The sequence below is a fragment of the Spea bombifrons genome, chromosome 1 (genome assembly GCF_027358695.1).
Source record: "Spea bombifrons isolate aSpeBom1 chromosome 1, aSpeBom1.2.pri, whole genome shotgun sequence".
Classification (NCBI taxonomy): domain Eukaryota; kingdom Metazoa; phylum Chordata; class Amphibia; order Anura; family Pelobatidae; genus Spea; species Spea bombifrons.
The window spans coordinates 9494987-9516134 of record NC_071087.1 but is presented as its reverse complement, the minus strand read 5'-3'; the positions used below and the strand labels follow the sequence as shown (position 1 = coordinate 9516134).

The 21148-nt window shown below is 43.2% G+C and overlaps 2 protein-coding genes across 2 annotated transcripts; one reads left to right on the top strand and one right to left on the bottom strand.

Annotated features, from left to right (window-relative positions):
- Positions 1–3355: 3355 nt before the first annotated feature.
- On the bottom strand, positions 3356–5634 carry FABP1 (fatty acid binding protein 1). The gene is made up of 4 exons (XM_053458163.1): positions 5519–5634; positions 4687–4859; positions 3771–3863; positions 3356–3475 (listed from the first exon to the last, which is right to left on the bottom strand). The coding sequence occupies exons 1-4, from the start codon at positions 5583–5585 to the stop codon at positions 3425–3427; spliced, it is 384 nt and encodes a 127-aa protein (XP_053314138.1). The 5' UTR covers positions 5586–5634; the 3' UTR covers positions 3356–3424.
- A 6852-nt stretch (positions 5635–12486) lies between these two features.
- Positions 12487–20552, top strand: THNSL2 (threonine synthase like 2). The gene is made up of 9 exons (XM_053459380.1): positions 12487–12641; positions 14439–14671; positions 14897–15091; positions 16107–16259; positions 17036–17266; positions 18026–18171; positions 18518–18643; positions 19082–19233; positions 19643–20552. The coding sequence occupies exons 2-9, from the start codon at positions 14449–14451 to the stop codon at positions 19845–19847; spliced, it is 1431 nt and encodes a 476-aa protein (XP_053315355.1). The 5' UTR covers positions 12487–12641; positions 14439–14448; the 3' UTR covers positions 19848–20552.
- Positions 20553–21148: the final 596 nt, after the last annotated feature.

The following is a 21148-nucleotide window of genomic DNA, read 5'->3' as shown; positions in this document are numbered from 1 at the left end:
GTTTCCATTATCTCCAAATCTGGTTAGAGGTGAGATGACGTCACCTTTTTTTTATAGCTCTGCTCAAACATTAACGTTTAAGAGCAATGCTCACCTGTATTGAACATCTTGGCCGATCGAGTGATTGGACCTCGGGGAATTTTAGATGAGATCTGATGGAGAATATACTATAATATTACTTGAGGGGTAGAAAGACTGTCCTGCCTCTCCATCAGATAATACATTGTATACTTTGTGATAGTATAGGCCACCTGTACACATGGACCCCCAAGGAGCAAATCTGCCAACTGGACCATCAGGAACAGGGCTGTTTTACATTTGAATACATACATAGATGGTGATGTCAGAAAAGAACCAGTTGGCATATCAAGTCAACCTTTTTGAATCACTTTTACTTATTGTAGCTTTTTGTAGATCCCAAGCTTTCTTGAATTTCTGTGTTTGTCTATACCATTTCCCTTGGATGAACACCTCAAGCATCTACTACTTTTTCTGTAAATGTTCTCATATTCTCTTTTTCCGCAATAACATGCTTGGAGAAAAGACCCAGTAAAGCTGTCACTCAAACATGGATTACCACATACATTTATTTCCGAAATTGTAAGCTTAGTTTGTAAGAAATAAATACCTTAACTTCAGGTGCTCCATGCCCCATAGTGACACCACATGGAACACATGCAGAACACAGGCCACACTACACGGTTTATTTTCTTTGTAAAACTCTGTGTTATGCAGCAAGACCTATTACATCCTATAACAGAGACAGGGACAGTAAGCACCTACTGATAATTTCCCAGATAACGTCTGAGTGTTCAGTGGGAATGACACATAAATCGACCATAATCACAGTCTGAAGTTGTAAATGATAACTTCTGAAAAAACACTGCAAGTATTTAAAACATCTGCTTTATAATGTAATGCCAATATGTATATAGACAAAAACATGCAAAAAGGGAAGCACACTCCCAAATACATATAAATAAAACTTTTGGGGTGCTGCTGAAATGGCCAACCTGTACAAACAACAACCAAAGAACCAGCTCCATCCAGCAAATACTATTCAAAAGCATAAATAATTGGGGCTTAACTGTTCGGGATTCCATCACTCCTGGGCCACGCTGGTACACAGTTTGCACCATACTCTGGGGGTCTGAATAGCAGGAGCGCAGCGTGAGGGGTGAAGCCTCCCTAACATCTCTGCCAACCACTAACGTGTCCCTGTGTCCTTTCTTGTAGTCCCGCTTCTTCTCTTGCCTCTTCTTGTTCTTCTGTCTTCTTTCTCCCGGTGTCTTCTTTCTTCGTCCGCTTATGCGTGAACCAGGCCTCCTGGTGCACTTCAGAAAAAGAGGAATGGAGGAGAGGCTGTCCCGTGGCTCTGCGCTTTTAAGGGAAGTACTCTGAGAGCCCAGAATAACAAAGACAGATTTGTGGAGAAACTGAATCCTTTCTGCACTTCTCATTCTCCACAAAGGTCTGCATTTTTGCAGGGGGGAAAGAAAAAGGTAGGCAGCCTGTGGAAGAGAGTGAGTAAAAGTAAGTAAGAGTGAGAATGTGTGAGAGCCTGAGTGAAAGTATGAGAGAGTGTGAGTAAAAGTACTTGAGGGAGCATGAGAGGGTGAGAAAGAACCAGTGAGAGTGAAAAAGCAACACAATGCAAAGGAAAATGATGATAGGGGATGGGAATCATGCTGTATGATTGTCAATGTCTGTTTCAGTATATAGTGATGGGAGGTATGCTATACCACTGTTGATGTCTAGTTCAGTATATAGTGATAGGACTCATGCTGTACCACCATCTGTGTCTGGATCACTATATAATGATAAGAGCCATGCTGTACCGTGGTCTGTGTCTTGATCACTGTATAATGAGATGAGTTATTCTGTGTCTGGATCAATATGTAATGATTGGGTTTATGCTGTACCACTGTCTGTGTCTAGCTTACTATGTAATGACAGGAGTTGTGGCGTATGACTGTCAGGCTCAGTATATATTGATGGGAGTTATGCTTTACCGCTCTCAGTGTCTTGCTAACTATTTAATGATAGTTATTCTGTACTATCGTCAGTGTCTGGCTTGCTATATAATGATGATGGCAATCTGATGATAAATATGGTGGTGAAAAGCTGTTTGAAGGCATGGATGGCTCTGACAAGCTGTTTGGGCACACATATTATACAGACAAACATGGCACTGACAAGCTGTTAATATCATTCATTTCTTTGTTATTTACCTACTTTCCTCAAAATAACTTATGTAAAAAATATAGTGGGGGTACCATTTTCTGTTCTTGCCTTGAGGGGGAGCAATGTTACTGGTAAGCTGTTTGGGAACAAAGATAGTACTCACAAACTGCTTGGACATAAAGGTGGCACTGACAGACTGTTTGGGCACAAAACAAGTAACAAGCTACAAGCAGGATACCAGTAGATCAGACCTAAATAATGTTGCAGCACTGGGGTGTAGTGAAGGCGCGTTAATATAGTGCTGCTAATTAGGACAAGACAGGTGAATCACTCGGAACAGCTGTGGAGAAGAGGACTGTCTAGAATTGTCCTGCAGAGCCAGGACAGGTGATCTTCAAACTCACAACCAAGACTCCTGGTGCACAATGTTTAGGGAGAAGTTCTAGTAGCCACTAGGTTCTGAGTTAAATTCCCGGCAAGACCTTACACCCCTCTGCTCTGACACACACCCTTAGGTGCCCTTCTACTCTACCTTGCCCCATTCTGTTCTGACCTGCCCCTTCCTACTGCCCCTTCCTCTGCTCTGGTATGCTTAATTTGCTCTGATTTATCCTCTCAACTCCCCTGTGCTCTGACCTGCCCCTTCCAACTCCTTACTGCTGTTACCCATGGACTCCAGCCCCCTCAACTCTGATCGGCCCCATCCAGCTTCCCACTCCTCGTCTACCCCCTCTGTTATGGCTTGCTCCCTCCTTCCTCTCTGCTGTGACCCACACCCTCTGCTCTGCTCTTTCAGCTCCCCTCTGCTTCTCCCAGCTCATTCATGCCTCAACTGCCTTAACCCCCTATTTAAACTGACCACCCTAGCTCCCCTCTGCTCTTACCTGCCCCCCCTCTGCTCTGACACCCCCACCAGCTCCCCTCAAATTTGAGCTGACCCCTCAGATGTGACATGCTTCCTCCAGCTCCCCTCTGCTCTTACCCATGCCTTCTTGCCCTCCCCCCCTTGTACCTGGGGCTTAGAGAGTGGAAGGGAGAGAAAGGGAAAAAAAAAGCAGGGAAGGGAGAGAAACAACAACCGACAGACATATGGGGGAGAGAGAGATAGATTTGTGTCCACAACATGTCAGTAATAATAGCATTTTGCATGTGTTTTGTGTTAAACCAAGACTTTTTTTGTTTTAAATAAAACTTTATTGCAGTTTTTACATAGTAAAAGTAAAGACATTTTCATCTTCTCTCACACCCTCTTGCTGATTCTCTTATACACGATGTCTTTTACCGTCAGCACCTGTGAAGCCAAACATAGATTTTATTACAAACAATAGGTCACACTAAGCCACCCTTTTTATGGGGGACAAAAAGGCTAAGATACGTATTAGGCTACAAAACGTGTTTAGTGATTTTTCCTGAAGACTTGACTCTGTTTTTAACATAACAGGATGTTCTTAAGGGCTTTCAACAGACTTCATGACCACTCATCAGATTTCACCCAACGTACTGTATTTTCCAGGCGTTTCAGGTCGTCTTTTCCTCCCTTATACATTTATCCCCATAAAAGCATCATATAAAACAAAATATCTTACATTGGTGAGAACATCTCCAGAAAGTTCGGTGACAGAGAGGACTCCCTTAAGTTTCACAACCAGCTTGTTGTCCCCTTCCAGGTTAACAACGGACTATAAGCGACAAGAAGTAAAAAACTCAGAGTTATTTTCATACTGAACCAGACCAAGCATATTCGTTGCCGGCATCATCAAACCCCACTAGGAAGGGCAATATGTAGAAGAAATAAAAAACAAAATAAAAAATTGCAGAGAAGTTTATAGAATTCATTCATAACCTGTGATGGGTTTCTCGCTAGTTTCACATCTAATGCAGGAGTAAGAAAAAGCAGCCCAATTGTTGTTGAACTACATTTCCCATGATTCTCCCGGAGCCTCTGCTTGGAATTGTTGAAGTTTTAATCTTAAACTAAAGCTATTTACTGACCCTGACTAAATAGCCCTGTCTCCTTTCTACAGCTCAATCTGATAGAATGTTATGTTTGTTATAAATAGGTTTCTAAGAAATCATTTATTTTATTTGTAATTTACGTTTGATAGTTAAGAAGCTCCAACAATACATTTAACGAGCTCCCCTTGAACCTCTCATGGTCGGCTACCTTAAAAGCGTCCTTCTGGGGTATTGACTATGTGAAGGGGTGGGGCTAGCCATATATGGAAGTGGTGTTTGCCGTGCATGAAGTGGGGGTAGCCATTTATGGAAGTGGAGCTTGCTGTGAATGGGGTGGGGCTAGCCATATATGGAAGTGGGGTTTACCGTGGATGAGGTGGGACTAGCCATATATGGAAGTGGGGTTCGCCGTGGATGGGGTGGGGCTAGCTCAGACACCCTGCTTGTAGTAAAAAGAACCTGACCAAGAGACCCGGGGAAGCAGGGCTTCTCCCAGACAATCTGGGTAAAACCCAGAGAGATCCCCGGTACAGTGAAGTCTCATACCTTGACCTTCTCTCCCGTTAATGTTTCCAATTCTGCCTCCTCGCCCAGGGTAAACTCATTGCGCAGAACCTTGGGGCCTGTGGTGACGGTGACGACAAAGTGGTTGCCGTTCTGCACAATCTCCGACACACTCTTGATATCCTTGCCCTTTTCTATCAAGTCATCGGGAAGACCTTTAAGAACAAAGATGATTGTGTTAACATTTGATATTGATAAAAACAAATTCTATCTATATATCTAAAGTATATAACACTGATAGCAGTCATTAATAAAATATATAATTATAAAACTATACATATGGTATATATTATATTTTTTTTCTGATGCTGTTTTTTGGGGGTTAGTGTTTAATAAAACACTTTGGCCGAGGAGTGAGGCTTTTATGATGCCATTGATTATGAGAGTTAAGAAAAAACATATAAAAAGCTGCTTTCGAAATATAATTATATAATAAGGGTCCCCAAAAAGCTGTACACTACAACTCCTATCATGCTCAGACAACCTTGGGCATAATGGGAGTTGTAAATCATGGCACATTGAGTACCAGATGTTGCCGGTATAAGGAAATGTTATGCAAAGCCAGAATTTTACTAGCGCGCTTGTAAAAATATGACAGATTCTGTACTAGTCACTGATTGCGTGCAATATTTTTTAAGCCGTAAAATCGACTTATTTTTACAGCCCTCGGCGCATTTAAAAACTTTTAATAGAGGCAATATAATACGATTCTAGTGCAAATGTGGAACAGTCGGCAGGAACATTTATCGGTTTCCACGGCGACTGCATCACATTTGAAATTTCCCCCATTGTTTCTCTGCCAAAAAACACTCACCGATGGCTTTCATGAAAGGCTCAAAGTTTTCCTGGGACTGAAGCTCGTAGGTTCCATTGAAGGCCATCTTGAAGACTCCTCAACGTCTGGAGAGAGTGTGAGTGAATGTACTTACCCTGCCCATTCTACCGACTTTTAACTGGTTTCCTTTATCTCCAAATCTGGTCAGAGGTGAGATGATGTCACTTCTTTATAGCTCTGCTCAAATATTAACATTCAAGCTGAGCAATGGTCACCTGTATTGAACAGCTTGGCCGATCGAGTGATTGATTGGACTTCGGGCAATTCTTTGATAAGAACTGATGTAGAGTAATAAAGGGGAGGGGGGGTAGAAAAGCCTAAATCCTAATTGGGTTGGATTTTCTTGTTAATTCAGTCTCTCTGTGCACACAGAACCTCCGAGGAGCATGAAAGGTCTCCTACCTAGACCACCAGAACCTAGGCTTTTTATTGACATTTAAATTACCGGTAAATACGTGACAGCAGAGATTAATACTTTACAGTAGATCACAAGCTTTCTTAAATTAATTTATTGTGTTTTTTAATACTACATCTGCTCGAAATCTATTCCAAGTATCTACTACTTTTTCTTTAAGGGGGAGGATTTTCCCACATTGCCTTTTTTTTTATCAAATAACATGCTAAAGGATCAAGGGAGTCTTAATAGCTGGCACTCAAGATAAAAAGCTATTACTACCGCCAATTAACACATATTTCTGAAATTGTAAACTTAGTCTGTAAGGAGGAAATTCGGCCTCTAAATCTTCTTGTCTAGCCAGTCTTTATAGCTGTTGCAGTCATTCCAGTGCATGGAATCTATACGTGTCCACGAAGCGTGTTCCCTTCTTCCACTATATACATAAAGGTTGTTGACGGGCGGTTAAGTGACCTTGAGGTTTGCTGTTGTTTGTTTAAATTGAGTGCAGACGAAGGCTATGCGCTCTTTCCCATGAACTGTCCGGCTCAGTGACCTACACCTGATCACCCTTACCCCATATTAGTGACACACATTAGTGTGAAGTATTCTCTTAAAACGGATTACACAACGGCACTACTTTACTTTAAATTCCATGAAAGGGCTTTCAGAAGAACCTTTTAGAGGTTACGTAAAAGATATATCCGAAAACATATATTTTATAGAAATAACAGGAACATTTCTCATTTAAGGTCAGACTGTGGAAGAAAAGCAGCCCTGGCTACAAAATGAAGTATGTGTGGCCACCAGCTCTAAAGATGTGTGTGCACGCTACATCGGCCCACCGAGTGCTTGTCTTGTTTGCCAGATGGTCAGTTCTGACTCGATTGCCTTTTAATCGTAGCTACACTGCAGACAGTCTTCTATAGACGGGTGCCAGCAAGGTTCAGTCCTGACACCAAATGGAAAAGTACTGAGAGCCTGCAGTAAATCTGGCCAGTAAAACATATAATCTCCCAGTAAGTCAAACAAGCAAAGGTTTAGCAGAATTTGATAGGCTAATACCCATACCTTGGAACGTTTGGGCTCCGGCTACCCAGAGCCCTTGTGAGACTTGGCCAGGACTATCCACTGACGTCAATGGGTGGTCCCGTGGACGCCGGTGTGCAGTCCGTTGACATCGTGGGCGGTCCTGCTGACCTAAGTGGGTGGTCCTGCTAATGTCGCAGGTCACGTCCCCCTGAAATGGGTGGGCAGTAGGGCGTGTTGTGTCAGGACCCCGCGGCCCGGAGGATTTGATTGTTGAACCGGAGAGTTCCTAGGTATGCTAATACCATGAGGGAATTTAAACATGCATGGGGACAAAGCCAAGGGCCGAATAAGGTTTAAGGTTTTTCCAGAGCAGACTAGCTGGTCTTAACAGTTCTTATCTGCCGTCAAATTCTAAATTTATTTCCTATATGTTTCTATGGGTTTCATCAAATATTCATGAGCAGCATCCTGCGAGGAAAGCTGGAGCAGCTTCATGATGGCCGCTCACTGATGTCACACACACTTTTTACCAAGCCCAATCTTGGCCCACTTATTTCCTCTGTATGTCATTCCTACAAAGTCTTTTTAATATTTTTGAAAGCAATGGTTGATTGGTCTCTAGAGCTTAGATCCTGTCTATGACACATGATGTAGCCTTGATTCCTGTGCTAGGCCCCTTTTATTTAAACCAAACCAAACACAATAATGACACAAAATCAGAAATTGGGGTTCAAAAAGGGCACAGACAATTTATTAACATTAGTCATTCCCACATGACCTAGATCCAAACCCAGATGCGTTAACAGGGACAACGACTACCAAAACCAAACCAATAAATAACATAAATAATGAACACAAAAATAAACATACACCAGAACCCGCCCACGCTTACCAAGTTATCCAAGCACCACACCAAGAGAGGGAAGGGCATACCCGGATGCCCAATCCCAGACCTGAGGCTCCAAGCTCCACCCGCCAGGAACCCTCCCACCAAATGTACCACTAGATTCTCACCCCAGAGCATCCACCACTGAGAACAAAACCGCCCAACCAAACCCCACAAATCAGGGAGGGAGGGTGTTACAAACTACAATGGGTAAAGCAACGCATAAAATGGCCCCTAACCTAGCAACACCTGACCTTAAGTAACCTGTCTTAAACCTTACCCTCCAATTCAAAAAATGGCAACCTGCCTAGCCCTACCCGGCATCCCAGTCAGGGCCCACCCGGCCCATTCTGATGCCCATGGTCTTGATTATTGAACTGATTTGTAGAGTAATTACTTGACAGAGCTGAGTATTGCTAATCAGAGGACACCCTTTGATGCTTTACCTACTAAATATAATAATTTCTTTATAATAGTCTTTTTTCCTTTTTTAGATATGAGTTGCATGTTAATTTCTCTGATCGAATGGTTTGTACTTTGCTCCCCAGCTCCCGTATCGATAAGATCAATTTGTTTGTGAAACATTACTATTAGATTGTGTTAACTTTGATCTCTCGGTGGCGTCTGAAGGTGAACTCTTATCGTCTTTACAGCCTTCAAGGAGACAGATGATAACATCCTGACTGGCAAGGAGAACCCACCACAAATGTGATGACCAAATAGTCTCATTTAGGGGCACGTTGGTAAGCATAGAGGTCAGAGGTCAAAAGTAAGAAAAAAACCACCAGACTGATAAAAAAAAAATGAATATACTTTTAAATATAATATATATATATATAAATAATATTGAGTTGTATAGCTGGAGGCATCAGTAGCAGGAAGATGGAGGTGGTTATAGCACTTTATATATTTCTGGTCAGCCGTCACCTAACCAATTGCGTACCGTTCTGGAGACCCCAACTCCAGAAAGATATTGCCGAGATTAGGGGGACGAAAATGGATTTTAAAAAGAGGAGAAATGTTAGAACAAGAGGTCCTTATCTTAAACCACAAGGGTCAGAGGTTTGGATATAATGTATGGTTTTCTTTACTGAGAGGGTGGTAGATACATGGAACAGCCCTGCAGCAGAAGTGGTAGAGGCTAACAGAGTGAGTTAATTTAAACATGTGTGTGCTGATGCTCAATGGGAGATCTCTGATCTCCCCAAACACCCCTGTTACATTGTGGAGGCTGTCTCGGCTCAGCACGGCCCCCATAGCCTGCATTAAAAGATGATGTGCGCCTTTAAGCTATGGAGTGCCATAGGAGGGGGCTGCTGGGGCGCTGGCCTGGGTCGGACCTGGGGCAACATCAAAGATATATCGCTGCCCTTTTTGGCCACACGCTGGAAGGCATGCACAGGGCAGAGTAATAAATAGGGAAAATACTAGGATTATAGTCTCTTTTAAAGTGTTGTTGGATTTGTACCTCCTAAAATAACCTCCCTAATACTTTAACATCTTAATAGTTCTAATAGTTTCAAATTAAGCATCGTTCTCTTGGTTTTGTCTAGTTTGTGATTACCGGAAAGCTCCCAAACCCCCAGAGCTCTCTCCTTATCGGCTCCACATATTTCCTTTCATCTCACATCGTCCTCCAGCAAGTCACAGATGATCCGCCAGACAAGAACCAAACAGCATATCCTTTCCCAAACATCAATTCTTTTTTTTTTTTTTTACCCAAAATCTATAAAGAACAATACGTAATATAAATGCAAAACTCTGCTTGCAATTTTCTCAGTTGTATTATTTATGTATAAATTTGCAACTCTGTTTAATAAACCTTGGCTTGGTTTGACCCAGCAGACTTCAAGTTACATCATATGAGTCTCAGACTTACATCATTTTTTTAGCCAGCAGGGGTCCTATTTTTGGGACTGCCCCTGGGTCGGGCTTAGGGCAGTGCCAACATTATTACATCACTGATTCTGCCACGTTATGGGAAGCAGTACTATTTAGATAACAGCAAACTGAACTGTGCAGCGGATGTATATCTTTTATATATATATATATATGTCGCTAATTATATATTGTATGTTTGGTCAAAATTGGGGATTAAGGCTTATACTGGTATCAAAACCCATTTATAATAATTCCGTTCTATTATTATTATTAAAAACCACTAGTAAAATGTAAAGGTCATTTAATATGAAATATGAGCCTAAAATAATGACTTATATTTTCCACTGGACCTCAATGTGTAAATTCTCATATCTGCGCTTATTACGGTACAAAGGTTTTTTTCATATCATAATCCCGTAGTTTAAACCAGATAGAAAGCATAGCAGGTTTACAATATCAGGATTAATTAGTAGTAGTTTTATCAATAAGGTTATCTGAACATGTGAAGTCTTAATCAAAGTACGGTAATAAAGCTCCAGGCCAAGTTGCTGGAGGAATACTTCGTTGCAAATCCTGCTCAGATCCCCTTGTTTAATTATTCCGAGCGGTGATCGTTACGTTACCCAAATTTTATATTATGGGTCCTGTAAAACATTGTGGTTTATAGACAAATGCAGGTTGTACAAGATGTGGTTGTATATTTAGAAGATGAAGCCTATACAGGTGTGTGTATGTGTGTGGGGGTGTTGCACTTGGAATGCGACAGCTGATCCCTAAATGATAACGGGGATCAAGTAATTGTTACTGCATGCCGGTCAGCTGATATTACAATAAATCTGCTGTCTTTTTGTTTATTTTTGTTAACTACTACACAGAGCCCCTGCAAGTCGGTCACTGACCAAACAGCAGCATTCTCTCCTTCAATATCAGGACCTAAGTACCGTATATTTTAATGTGTGCATAAAATACAATCACGTATATTGGCACTGAAAAAAATCATTGTTTTATTTAATTTTGTCCCAATAAATCTCCTTTATCTGCAGCGCTGGCGTTTTCATTGGGTGTGTTCCGTCAGAAGTCTTGCATCACTCACTCCTATACTCCTATTTTTCTCCATTAAACTGTAACAATGGTTATTTATTGCCATGGTAATTCCAACGGTTATGCCTCTAGATTGGGAACTTTCCAGGAGAACTGCTTTATTTTATGTAAAAATTATTGCGCCAGGCAATATACAAAATATAGAATGAAGGGCTGGAAGGCTGGGATCTTCTGTGCCTTCTACACGCTGTTGGTCAAAGAAGCACGTTGTAAGCCCTAGTCAAGATGCCCAATATATGTCAGCCAAGATTTATTATTTTTGGATTCTCTTCAAATTGGAACAACGGACTTTGTCTACAGGCCACAACTCGTTGGATCCAGTCCTGTCATCTGTAGGTGTAAGTCCTACCCGTAGAGGAGTAATGATGACATTTCTGATAAAACAGTGTGATTGTGTGACACGTCAAACTCAATATAAAGGAAGATTACCCCATAGAGTTTTATATCAGTTAAACGCCCGACTACCTCCGCTGTCTTGTGCTCCCTTAGCCTGGGACACCACACTTTCCCCGGTTCCCCAGTCACTCGCCGAGACTCAGTGTAGGGTAAAACCAAACGAAGACTTATTTATTTCTCACACACAGAGCTGGATATATCCAGCAAAACACACATTTACATAAAACAAGATATTGGGATACAAACCTCCCCCTTAATCTGCCTCCCAGAGACAACAGGGGCAGTAACGGGATTAACAATACAATAGGTGGGGGAGACTGATTTATATAACATTAAATAAAGAATGGTGGTCACTCCCTGGTGGCAGATCCTGGCTGTCTGCTGGAGATAATCCCCTCAGCCAGTGATGAGATGATACTGCTGGGGATAGCCACAGAAGCCTTTACAAACCCAGGGCCCATAGTCAATAGGGAGGAGGCTGGCAGTCAGGCCTCTCCGGTGGCCCCAGTGATGGAGGCTTCCGTCACAGTTTTTCAAAAACCTAGTGACGGAGGTGGGCCACTCGCCTTTGTGGTAAAATACCAATTATTATTGCAATGGATTTCTCTTTTACAACAACGCAGACCTCCATTGATTTTGCAGTTTCCTGGGCTGGTGAAGGGAAATCCGAAGATCAGTGGGTTTTTTCTGGAACGGTTTTTCAAGTGACTTATTAATAGTTATTAAAAAGGTGTTTTATTTACATAATTTATTTTTTACATAATTAAACAATTATTTGTTTGTGGACGGGAGTGGGACGTACTCCCAACGCCGCTCCCTCTACTAAGAGTTTCTCCGTGGTGAGCTGGAGCCCCGGCGACTCACCTGGAGTCTCCAGACGGAACCCAGACAGTTCTCAGGTATGGCTACCAGGTCTAAAATTAATATACAGCCCCCATTTTCAGGCATTGTAACAGTGGCCCTGGTACATGCCCCATCTTTGAGCAGTTAGGGAGGTCCTCTGATCTCCCCTGACTGGCCCAGGGAGGTGGAAAAACAATGGGGGTCTGTGCTGTTGTCGGGGTATTTTACTATGCGTTATAGTTTATACATACACCCTGCCACAGAAACTTGGGCGGTCCCTAAACCCATTGAAAACAATGCATTTTGAGCTCGTACATGTACGGGCTTTGTCATTAAGGAGTTAAACTTTTTTTTAATCTGAGTGTTTTGTTGCACACACTCAGTTAGCTGCTCTGGCCCTTTAAACCGGCTGTTGTGTCACATGACACGGTCTGATCAGAGGGCACTTCTGCGCTGTAAGGATCAACAGGCTTCTTGTATCTGTGAACTGTATCCAGATCTGCAACAAAAATCACCGAGTATTTGTCTAGAGCGAGGGCGTTCTAGATCCTGGAGTGAGAACAAAGAAGGTACAGAAGGGACGATCCCGGGGGGGGGGAATTTCAATCTCATAACATTAGACATTAGATACATAAAAACATGGGGGGGATCTTGTGTCCGGTGCAGCACAATGCAGGAATAACCCTTTGGAGTAGTCAGAAATTTTGGCTGAGGATCTTGGGAGTTGAAGTCTATTAAAAAGTGAGCAACCGTGTTGTGCGTGAAGCAAAAAGGGGGGGTGAGCTAGAAAAAAGTTCAAGGGGGGGGACATTGCTGACAGAACAAAATATGACCACAGCTGTAAGACCACGAGCGGGGCCCTCAGAAGCCCCACCGTTCTTGCCAGGAACTTTATGGCAGGCTCAGGGCCCTTACCTGCTCTTTTATCTGTATTTTTGTTATGTATTTGTTAACCGCCTCATATTTAAATTGTACAGCGCTGCGGAATATGTTAGCGTTTGATAAGTAAAGAATAATAATACCCAGCCGGGCACGTGTAGTAAATTATATCACCCTACGCCAGGCCAGGCTACCCAGAACCCTCCCTGTTGGGGGGACTGGCTTGCTGAGAGAGTGGGGCAAATAGGCGTGCTTAACCATGCGAGGGGTGGGGCTATCTGTTAATAAGGGCGGGGTTAGCAAAAAGTTACTTAAATCTTAAAGGTGGTGGAATAGGGTGGAGAGTGCCCACCGCTAAGTGCCCCTCCTGAGTGCCCACAGCTATTAATAGGTCACATTTAAAATTTCTGAGAAAAGCGGTGCTCCTAGTCACGCCTCTAACTGCAGTCCTGATACACGTGGCTGTTAGATATATTGGGAGGTGAGCAGATTGCTCTAAACAGCTAGAGGGAGAGTTTACCATGAATGTATATTAAAGCACTTTGTGACTACTGTAATATGCATTCTTCAGCCTGTTAAAAAAGCAAATACATTATTATTATTATTATTTATTGTTTTATATAGCGCCATCAAATTCCGAAGCACTGTACAATGGGTAGACAGAACATAACAAGTAGTATAAAACATAACAACTTGACTTACAGAGACAACAGGTGAGGAGGGCCCGGCTCAAACGAGCTTACAATCTAAAGAGAAGCTGCAGCTACAGGGTTCCATCCAGGTCCCATTTGTATGCCACTGATTGGCAGCTTAAAGTGGCCAATCGGGGCAGAAAGTGCTGTCGTTGAACTTAATGGAATTGCTTCCTGCGCATGCACACTGGGAGTCTTAATGGAGCTGACTGGCAATGAGTATATCAGGGTGATGTAGAGGGTGGGGGTTGGGAGTGGTAAATGGATGGGGGGGTAATTATTTAAAGGGCTCACTCAGACATCATATACATTAAAGTGCAGGAGTGTCCCTTATCAGAGATTTTCCATCAAACGCGGGTCTAAATCACTGTGTGCATCTGTGTAACGATCTACGCAGTCTTTTTAGGGCCCACAAATTGTTTACTTAGGTTCCCTCAAAACATATGGCCTCTGTTGTGTATATAAACGCTTTGTGGGGTTAATTATTTAGCCATTGCCATGATATGTCCTCGACGGAAAAAAATAAGTTGTTTGTATATAAAAATAGACAAAAAAATAGACATTTAAGACATTAAATAGGTTTAAGAAACCATTGACAAACATGGACGAGTATTATCACACTGGCCCCCCAGATTGGACACCGGCCCCCTCATTGGAAAAACACAATCCTGATTTTTTTTCAATGCAAACAAACTTATCTGTAAAATAATTTGAAATAAAGAGAAGAGTCTCGCATCGTCACAGAGCATCCATTTCCTTCATTTAATGACCGCACGGACGTCTCGTACCTTTCAGAAGTGAAGACATGAAATACACGAGCACCCGCGGAGGAGAGACCGGGGTGGATTTCGAGAAGGTGCTTTTTTCTGGATTTGCCGCAGATGGGGGACTCTTTATGCCAGAAGAAATTCCAAAACTGGACGTCCAAGCCCTCCAGACATGGAGATCATTGTCCTACAAGGAGCTCGTACAAGAAATATGTTCCATGTTCATTCCACCAGAGTCCGTTCCACGGAAGGATCTTGATGGTAGGTTAGAATACATCTCAGACACTCTTCGTGATAATATTATATGCTAATTTCAATTGACCTAGACAACAAGTTGACCTTCTTCAACTTGGTTCGTTCCAGACTCTGGTTCATTTGAGACCCGAGTTGGCTCTTCAACTTTACATAGACCTCAAAGGCTTGTGATTCTATCGAAGGTTTGTTGGAAGGGATTTTTATTGACGACAATTCTTTTCTCATCCTCAGATCTCATTGACAAAGCCCTAGTTCGCTTCAGGCATAAGGACATCGTTCCTTTCCGCAGGCTGGAGAGTGGATTAAATGTCTTGGAGATGTGGCACGGAGTGACTCACGCTTTTAAAGACCTTGCGATGTCCTGCGTGGGGCAGTTTTTAAACTACTTTTTACAAAAAAAGAAGACGCACGTGAACATTGTAGTCGGTAGGTCTTTACTGATAATATATACTTTCATAGGACAATCCAGGTCAATTCAGGACAATCCAGGTCACTCCGATCTGATAACAATGCGCCGAGACACAACGGAGAAGGTCTGGTCTAATCATTGACACAGCATCATCAGCCATCTGCATTTATGTAGTGAAAATATGTCGATTCTATCACACATTGGGTTTAAACGGGTATTTTTAGATTTTAATATAGGTTTTACAGCTTTTTCTTCCTTGAACCACTTTTGATCGACGCTGACCGCTGCAGACCAGGAACATCTCTACAAGAGCAGTTCTGGAGATGATCTGACCTGGTCGTCTAGCCATCACAGTTTGGCCCTTGTCAAAGTCGCTCAGAGCCTTACGCTTGCCACATCAATTTTGAGGACAAAATGTTCATTTTCTGACTAATATATCCCCCCCTTTCCCTAAAACAGGTGAAACAGTCCTTCTAAAACTGTAATTGAGCTCCGTAGCGCTACCAGCAAGTTAACCACGGTAGACGTGTTTTATTTAACCACGGAAAACAATACAGAAACTTGTAGGCGGTTTCTGACAACCTATCAGTGACTGCTTTTGTGTCACATGACAATTAAGTATTCCCTAGAAAATGATAGAACTAAGAAAAATCTTCCATGATTGGAAATGATTTCCCGGGGGGGGGGGGGCTTTGGACATTCAGCAGCAGTACTGAGGATGATGCAGGCGAAGAAACCTGCCCAGAAAAAAAGTCTTCACAAAGCCCTTCCAGAAACTGAGAAGAAGTCGTTAATGAGGACCCAACCTGTCATCGAGATCCCGTCCCTCGCTGGCCCATTACGCTTACCAAAATAACCCGATTTCCTCGGACACCATGCTTCCGGTATAAGTGAAAGCTCTTAGGGACCTATTTAGGAGTCTCGGTTGCAGAAGGTCCATAAAGGGCCGGACGATGAGTTCCTCACTGTCTCCAAAAACCCTTTGAGATTCCGCTTTCGTTTCATACAATTTCCTCTTTATCCACATTTTAGGTACCTCCGGAGACACGGGGAGCGCAGCCATCGAGGCTGTGAGAGGTATAAAGAATATAGATATTATTGTGCTGCTTCCCCAGGGACGCTGCACCAAAGTCCAAGAGCTCCAGATGACAACAGTCATTGAAGACAATGTCCACGTATTTGCGGGTCTGTTCTATCATATCTCCTTATTTGACACAAAAAGACGTTTTTGTCTTTAATCCTGTTTTTTTCCTTCAGATTTTCAACAATTTTTGTCATAGAAATGTTACTTTATTGAGAGGGTGGTAGATGAGTGGAACGGCCTCCCGGCAGAAGTGGTAGAGGGTAATACAGTGAGGATATTAAACATACATGGGATAGGCATACGGCTCCTGAATCTAAGACGGGACCAACTACCGATTAAGGTTTGGGACTTTATGGGAAATCTAGGAAGACTAGATGGCCGAACGGGGGCCGGCCTGCTGTCAAAGTCTATGTTTCTGTGACATATTCACTAATCTGGGAGTTTGCAGGAAGGGGTGAGATTTCAGCTTCACTATGTTTTATAGCCCTGGGCTAAGTCGCTGAGTTGAAATGTCCAACTTTCCTAGAAACATTAACAAACTTCCGGGTTAGTGAATAAATACGCTGAGTAAAAAAAAAAAAAAGTGCAAAAAATCCCGGAAATGTCACCGAATGGATATTTTTATATCCAGACTGATTTGTTCCAAGAAGATAATCCACATAGAAAAATCTTGTCCTTAAAGCATAGTTCCCCGTATAGATAATAGCTGAGGTTGGGGGGTGCTGCAGAAACCCCCCCATGCCTTTGCAAGTGGGACGCCATGTAAACTTGAAGGGATCACGCGCTGTATTGTAGTAAATACGATGGCTGGACGGAGTAAAGGAATACGATAAGTTGTCTGTAGTAAAAATACCAATATTTTCACTTATTTTCACAGTGGATGGGACGTCTGATGAGCTGGACGTGCCCATTAAAAAACTCTTCGCCGATGCAGCTTTCGTGAAAAAACACAACTTAATGAGCACAAATTCGGTCAACTGGGCGCGGGTGCTGGTACAGATTGCCCACTTCTTCTACGCCTACTACCAAAGCGCCCCATCCCCGGCCGGAGAAACGCTGCCCCTGGTGGAGATCGTGGTACCTACAGGTGGAGCAGGAAACATTACAGGTGGGTGTAATACATATATATATAATATAATATAATATATATAGGGATTGAGTGCCAACCATAGCAGGGCTGAAACGTGCGAGTGACATTGAAGAATGACGTCATCATATGAGATAAAATACATACCTGGTAACATTCTTAATGAGCAGACCCTGAGACTCTTGAAATCGTAACCTTTTAATAACCCATCGTGAAGATTCTATGACTCCCCACATGTGTCTAATACTGGTTTACATCGAAACCATGACCATGTCGTTATTTCAAGGAAAACTCTTCAATGAGTCACCTGCACTCAAGCAGGCATTTCAACCAAAACATACTGGTAGTAAAAGCACCAGATGAAAGTCTTAGATTTGGTGTAGAAGAGGAAGGAATCAGTTCGTGACTCCGTGAGACCCTGAGAATTTGCCCCTTTGCCCTGAGATTGGGGTAAAGACCTTGAGACTGGTGCCTGCGCATGGGCAGATCCCAGGCAGCTGCCTGTTTAGTACACATATGGGTCAGTGATCCCTAAAAAGAAAGGACAATAATCTTTAACAAGTCTAAATTATGAATGACCTTCCTCGACGTTCTTCTCGAGTATCGTGGGACCAGCTTGGCTCTTCCCACCGTAACCCCTGCAGGCTTTCAGGAGGGTCGCCCCTCGCTTGATCTTAAGGGCAGCCTGGCATGGGTTGCAGCTGGAGGAGAGTATTTTGACTCCGATTGACTTGGTACCTCTTTATTTTAGAACGTTAACCCTTCTTTTCTCCATGCCAGCCGGGTGTATAGCACAGAAGATGGGGCTTCCAATCCGCCTCGTGGCTGCCGTGAACGACAATGATATAATTCACCGCACGATCCAGCGTGGAGACTTCTCGTTGGGAGACACGGCAACCACCCTGGCGTCTGCCATGGATATTCAAGTGAGCGCCTTCGCAGAGAGCATTTGTTGGATATTAGAGAAGGAGATTGGCTCGACCAAGTATTATCCATGGCCATGCACCATGTCTTCTTCTCTGTCCACCTGAAACCTTACCAGGCCCTTGGTCCTGTCTTAGGTTCAGAATAGCCGTATGCCTTTCCCATGCATGTTTAAATTCCCTCGCTGTATTAACCTCTACCACTTCTGCTGGGAGGCTCTTCCACTTACCTACCACCCTCTTAATAAAGTCAAGTATTAATTGTCACCTATTACCTATATAAGTTCCATATGGGTTTAACTGGAGATCTCCCTGGCTCTGGCCCTTAACACATTTTCTATAATATCAGGAGCCCTATAACATGGAGAGAATATTCTGGCTGCTTGCTGAATCTGAAAGAGCGGAGATTAAGAAAATGATGGAAGAATTCTCTGTGAAGAAGCGGATGAAGTTACCAGGACAACTGCACCAAAAGGTTGGAAATCGTACCCAAAACGTGCCTGTATATGGAAGGTTTTAAGTTCTTCCTTGGAACTCCCCCTGAATAGGTATAGCCAGGGCTGTCTCTTTAAAGCAGGTCAAGAGGGGGCAGCTGTCCGGGGTCCCGCGCATTCCTCAGGGGTCTGCAGGTGCTCGCCTATGTGTGTGGGGGGTAAGGTGCACTGAAATACAGGAAGAAGGAGATTTATAACAAAATGGCCCCGGGGCATGGCAAGACAAAGGGCCGAGCCGTGGCCCCGAGCAGGGGACCAAGGTCACTAAACTTGAGCTGGAGAGTTTTAAGGGAATAGCGAGGCGGTGGCATTAATGGCAGTAAGGCGGAGTAGCACTTAGTCGGTTACAATGGAAAAAGTTGGAAACTGCAGCTAAGAACACAACCTGATGGTGAACGGAACTCGTGTCTTTAATGTAGGTTATAGGAGCGATGGCGTCCTGCTCTGTCGATGATGAAAGCATACTTGGTGCTATTAGACGTTGCTGGGAGGAGAATCGGTACCTTCTGTGCCCGCATTCTGCGGTCGCCGCTTCTTACCATTACCAGCAGTCTGACAGCGGCCAGAACAGGTAAGGACGATTTAGGTAGACTTGGTACAAATCTTTTAAGGGTGATTTATACCAAGCATTTCCAACCTTGCCCCATCTTATTGAAGTTCCGAAAATGGTGTAATTAACTATGCGAGGAGGCTTAATAAATTATTCAATGGAGGTCTCTTGAGCCCATCCTGTCCAGAGGGATTCCTGGGTCTTAGGAGCCCCCAAGGTTTTTTGGGGTCTGTGATGTTGGCACTTATTGGATTACAACCCCCCATATTTTGGCCATTGGAGGGGTATTTCTTATTAATACACAGCAATGAATCATGGGAGTTGTAGTTCGTCAGCAGGTCAGCGATGGAGACTTTCCTGAACCTGAAGGTGATGCTGTGATCAGACCCCGAGAACCAACGTGAATACTTTACTTTCTTATTAACTGCAGATTACGATGTTGTTTGGCGCCGGCCTCTGCAGCCAAATTCCAGGACGTCATCGCGAGGGCGAACCTCACCCCGGAGATCCCCGAAGAGATTCAATCCTTAATGGAGATGGAGGCAAGATCAACGCCTATGAGGAAAGGAGACGATTGGGAAAGGATCTTACGGGACACAATTGAAGCCATAGACCATAGAAGGCAACAGTGTTAGAACCTCAAGAACCAAATTCATTGAAATTAATTAGCTTTTTTATCTTGTGCGTTGGTCGTTTCCATCCGAAAGGCTTAGAATCACATCGATTTATAAAGAGTGTTTTTAATGAAGTACAGAAGTGATCAAATGACCTCATATAGCATATGGCTCCTGAATCTTGTAATGATGTCATCAGGGGTCCACTTAAAAAAGTTATTCACTCTACCCTATTGCCCCAAATAATTTTCTGGAGGAACATTTCTGCCTCGATTTTCAGGCTTCCTCACCAATAATTCATATTTTCTTTCCAATGAACCATTGTGGAACTCCAAGGATTGATCCGATATTGTCTCGTGATAATGCCTGGCCAATGTCCCCCAAGTTCAGGATTTTGTACCAAATATAATATAACCGAGTTATAACATGCTAATGGCTGGGCCATCGCTGTAATCTGATGGGCAAAGTGACAGCACAATCGGCGAGGGATATAAGTGCGCGGGATATGACTCTTAAACTTGACAAAGTCCACAGTCTCAGCTCATAAGTGGCGATCTCGTGCCGTGACACGAGGGCCAACCTGTTCTCTATATTCGGCACCAGCCGGCTGTCTCGTAAAAATAAAAAGTGAGTCACGTTACTGCAGCTGGGCCGTGTGAGCTTCCCGCGGAGATGTTCTGAAGCTTCATCCATCTGCACGACTGTAAATAAAAATGAGGGATTCTCGCGGCCGGTTCTTCGCTTTGTCTCCCAGCACACGCGTACGGAGATAGCATTCATGCTCGGTGGCATTAACGCGCACCTCATTTAACTTGGAAGTTTGCGCTGTTTGTCTTTTTTTGATGAAAATCTGCTGATTTCATCTTTTTATCAGAATCTGGGGTTTGTTTTTTACCCAGTGTTGTCAGTTTTTCTATGGGGGTTACTTGATAACCTTTTGCACCTGGTGCCTCAAGTTGAAACGCTCCACTGAGGACTCCGTGGGGTCATGGCCTAGTCCACCATAATACCTCATGGCATTTTATTCACTAAAGGGAGGGTTGTGTGTCGGCCCCTTTGACTTCACTATACATCATGAAACTCCAACTACAGGGCTGACCCTGTATAATGTATAACTAAATCAGTGAAATTTTTCCATTAAATTATACATTATACAGGGCCATCTCAGCTCCTTTCTTGGAAGAAGATGCTAGTGTTGGTCCTTCATACTGAACAGTGAAATGACACCAACTCTCCCTTTAGTGAATACGCCCCATAGCATCACCCTTCGTCTATGGAGTTGTGATGTTACGGTGCGCTGTTGTTCATCCCTTCTTCATATC

Excerpts from the sequence above, each read along its gene's own strand:
- THNSL2 (XM_053459380.1), top strand. The coding sequence starts at position 14,449 with ATGAAATACACGAGCACCCGCGGAGGAGAGACCGGGGTGGATTTCGAG. Across the intron at positions 14,672-14,896 it reads TCCACGGAAGGATCTTGATG|ATCTCATTGACAAAGCCCTA; the intron begins GTAGGTTAGAAT and ends TCTCATCCTCAG. Across the intron at positions 15,092-16,106 it reads GCACGTGAACATTGTAGTCG|GTACCTCCGGAGACACGGGG; the intron begins GTAGGTCTTTAC and ends TCCACATTTTAG.
- FABP1 (XM_053458163.1), bottom strand. The coding sequence starts at position 5,585 with ATGGCCTTCAATGGAACCTACGAGCTTCAGTCCCAGGAAAACTTTGAG. Across the intron at positions 4,860-5,518 it reads GCCTTTCATGAAAGCCATCG|GTCTTCCCGATGACTTGATA; the intron begins GTGAGTGTTTTT and ends TTGTTCTTAAAG. Across the intron at positions 3,864-4,686 it reads TAACGGGAGAGAAGGTCAAG|TCCGTTGTTAACCTGGAAGG; the intron begins GTATGAGACTTC and ends TGTCGCTTATAG.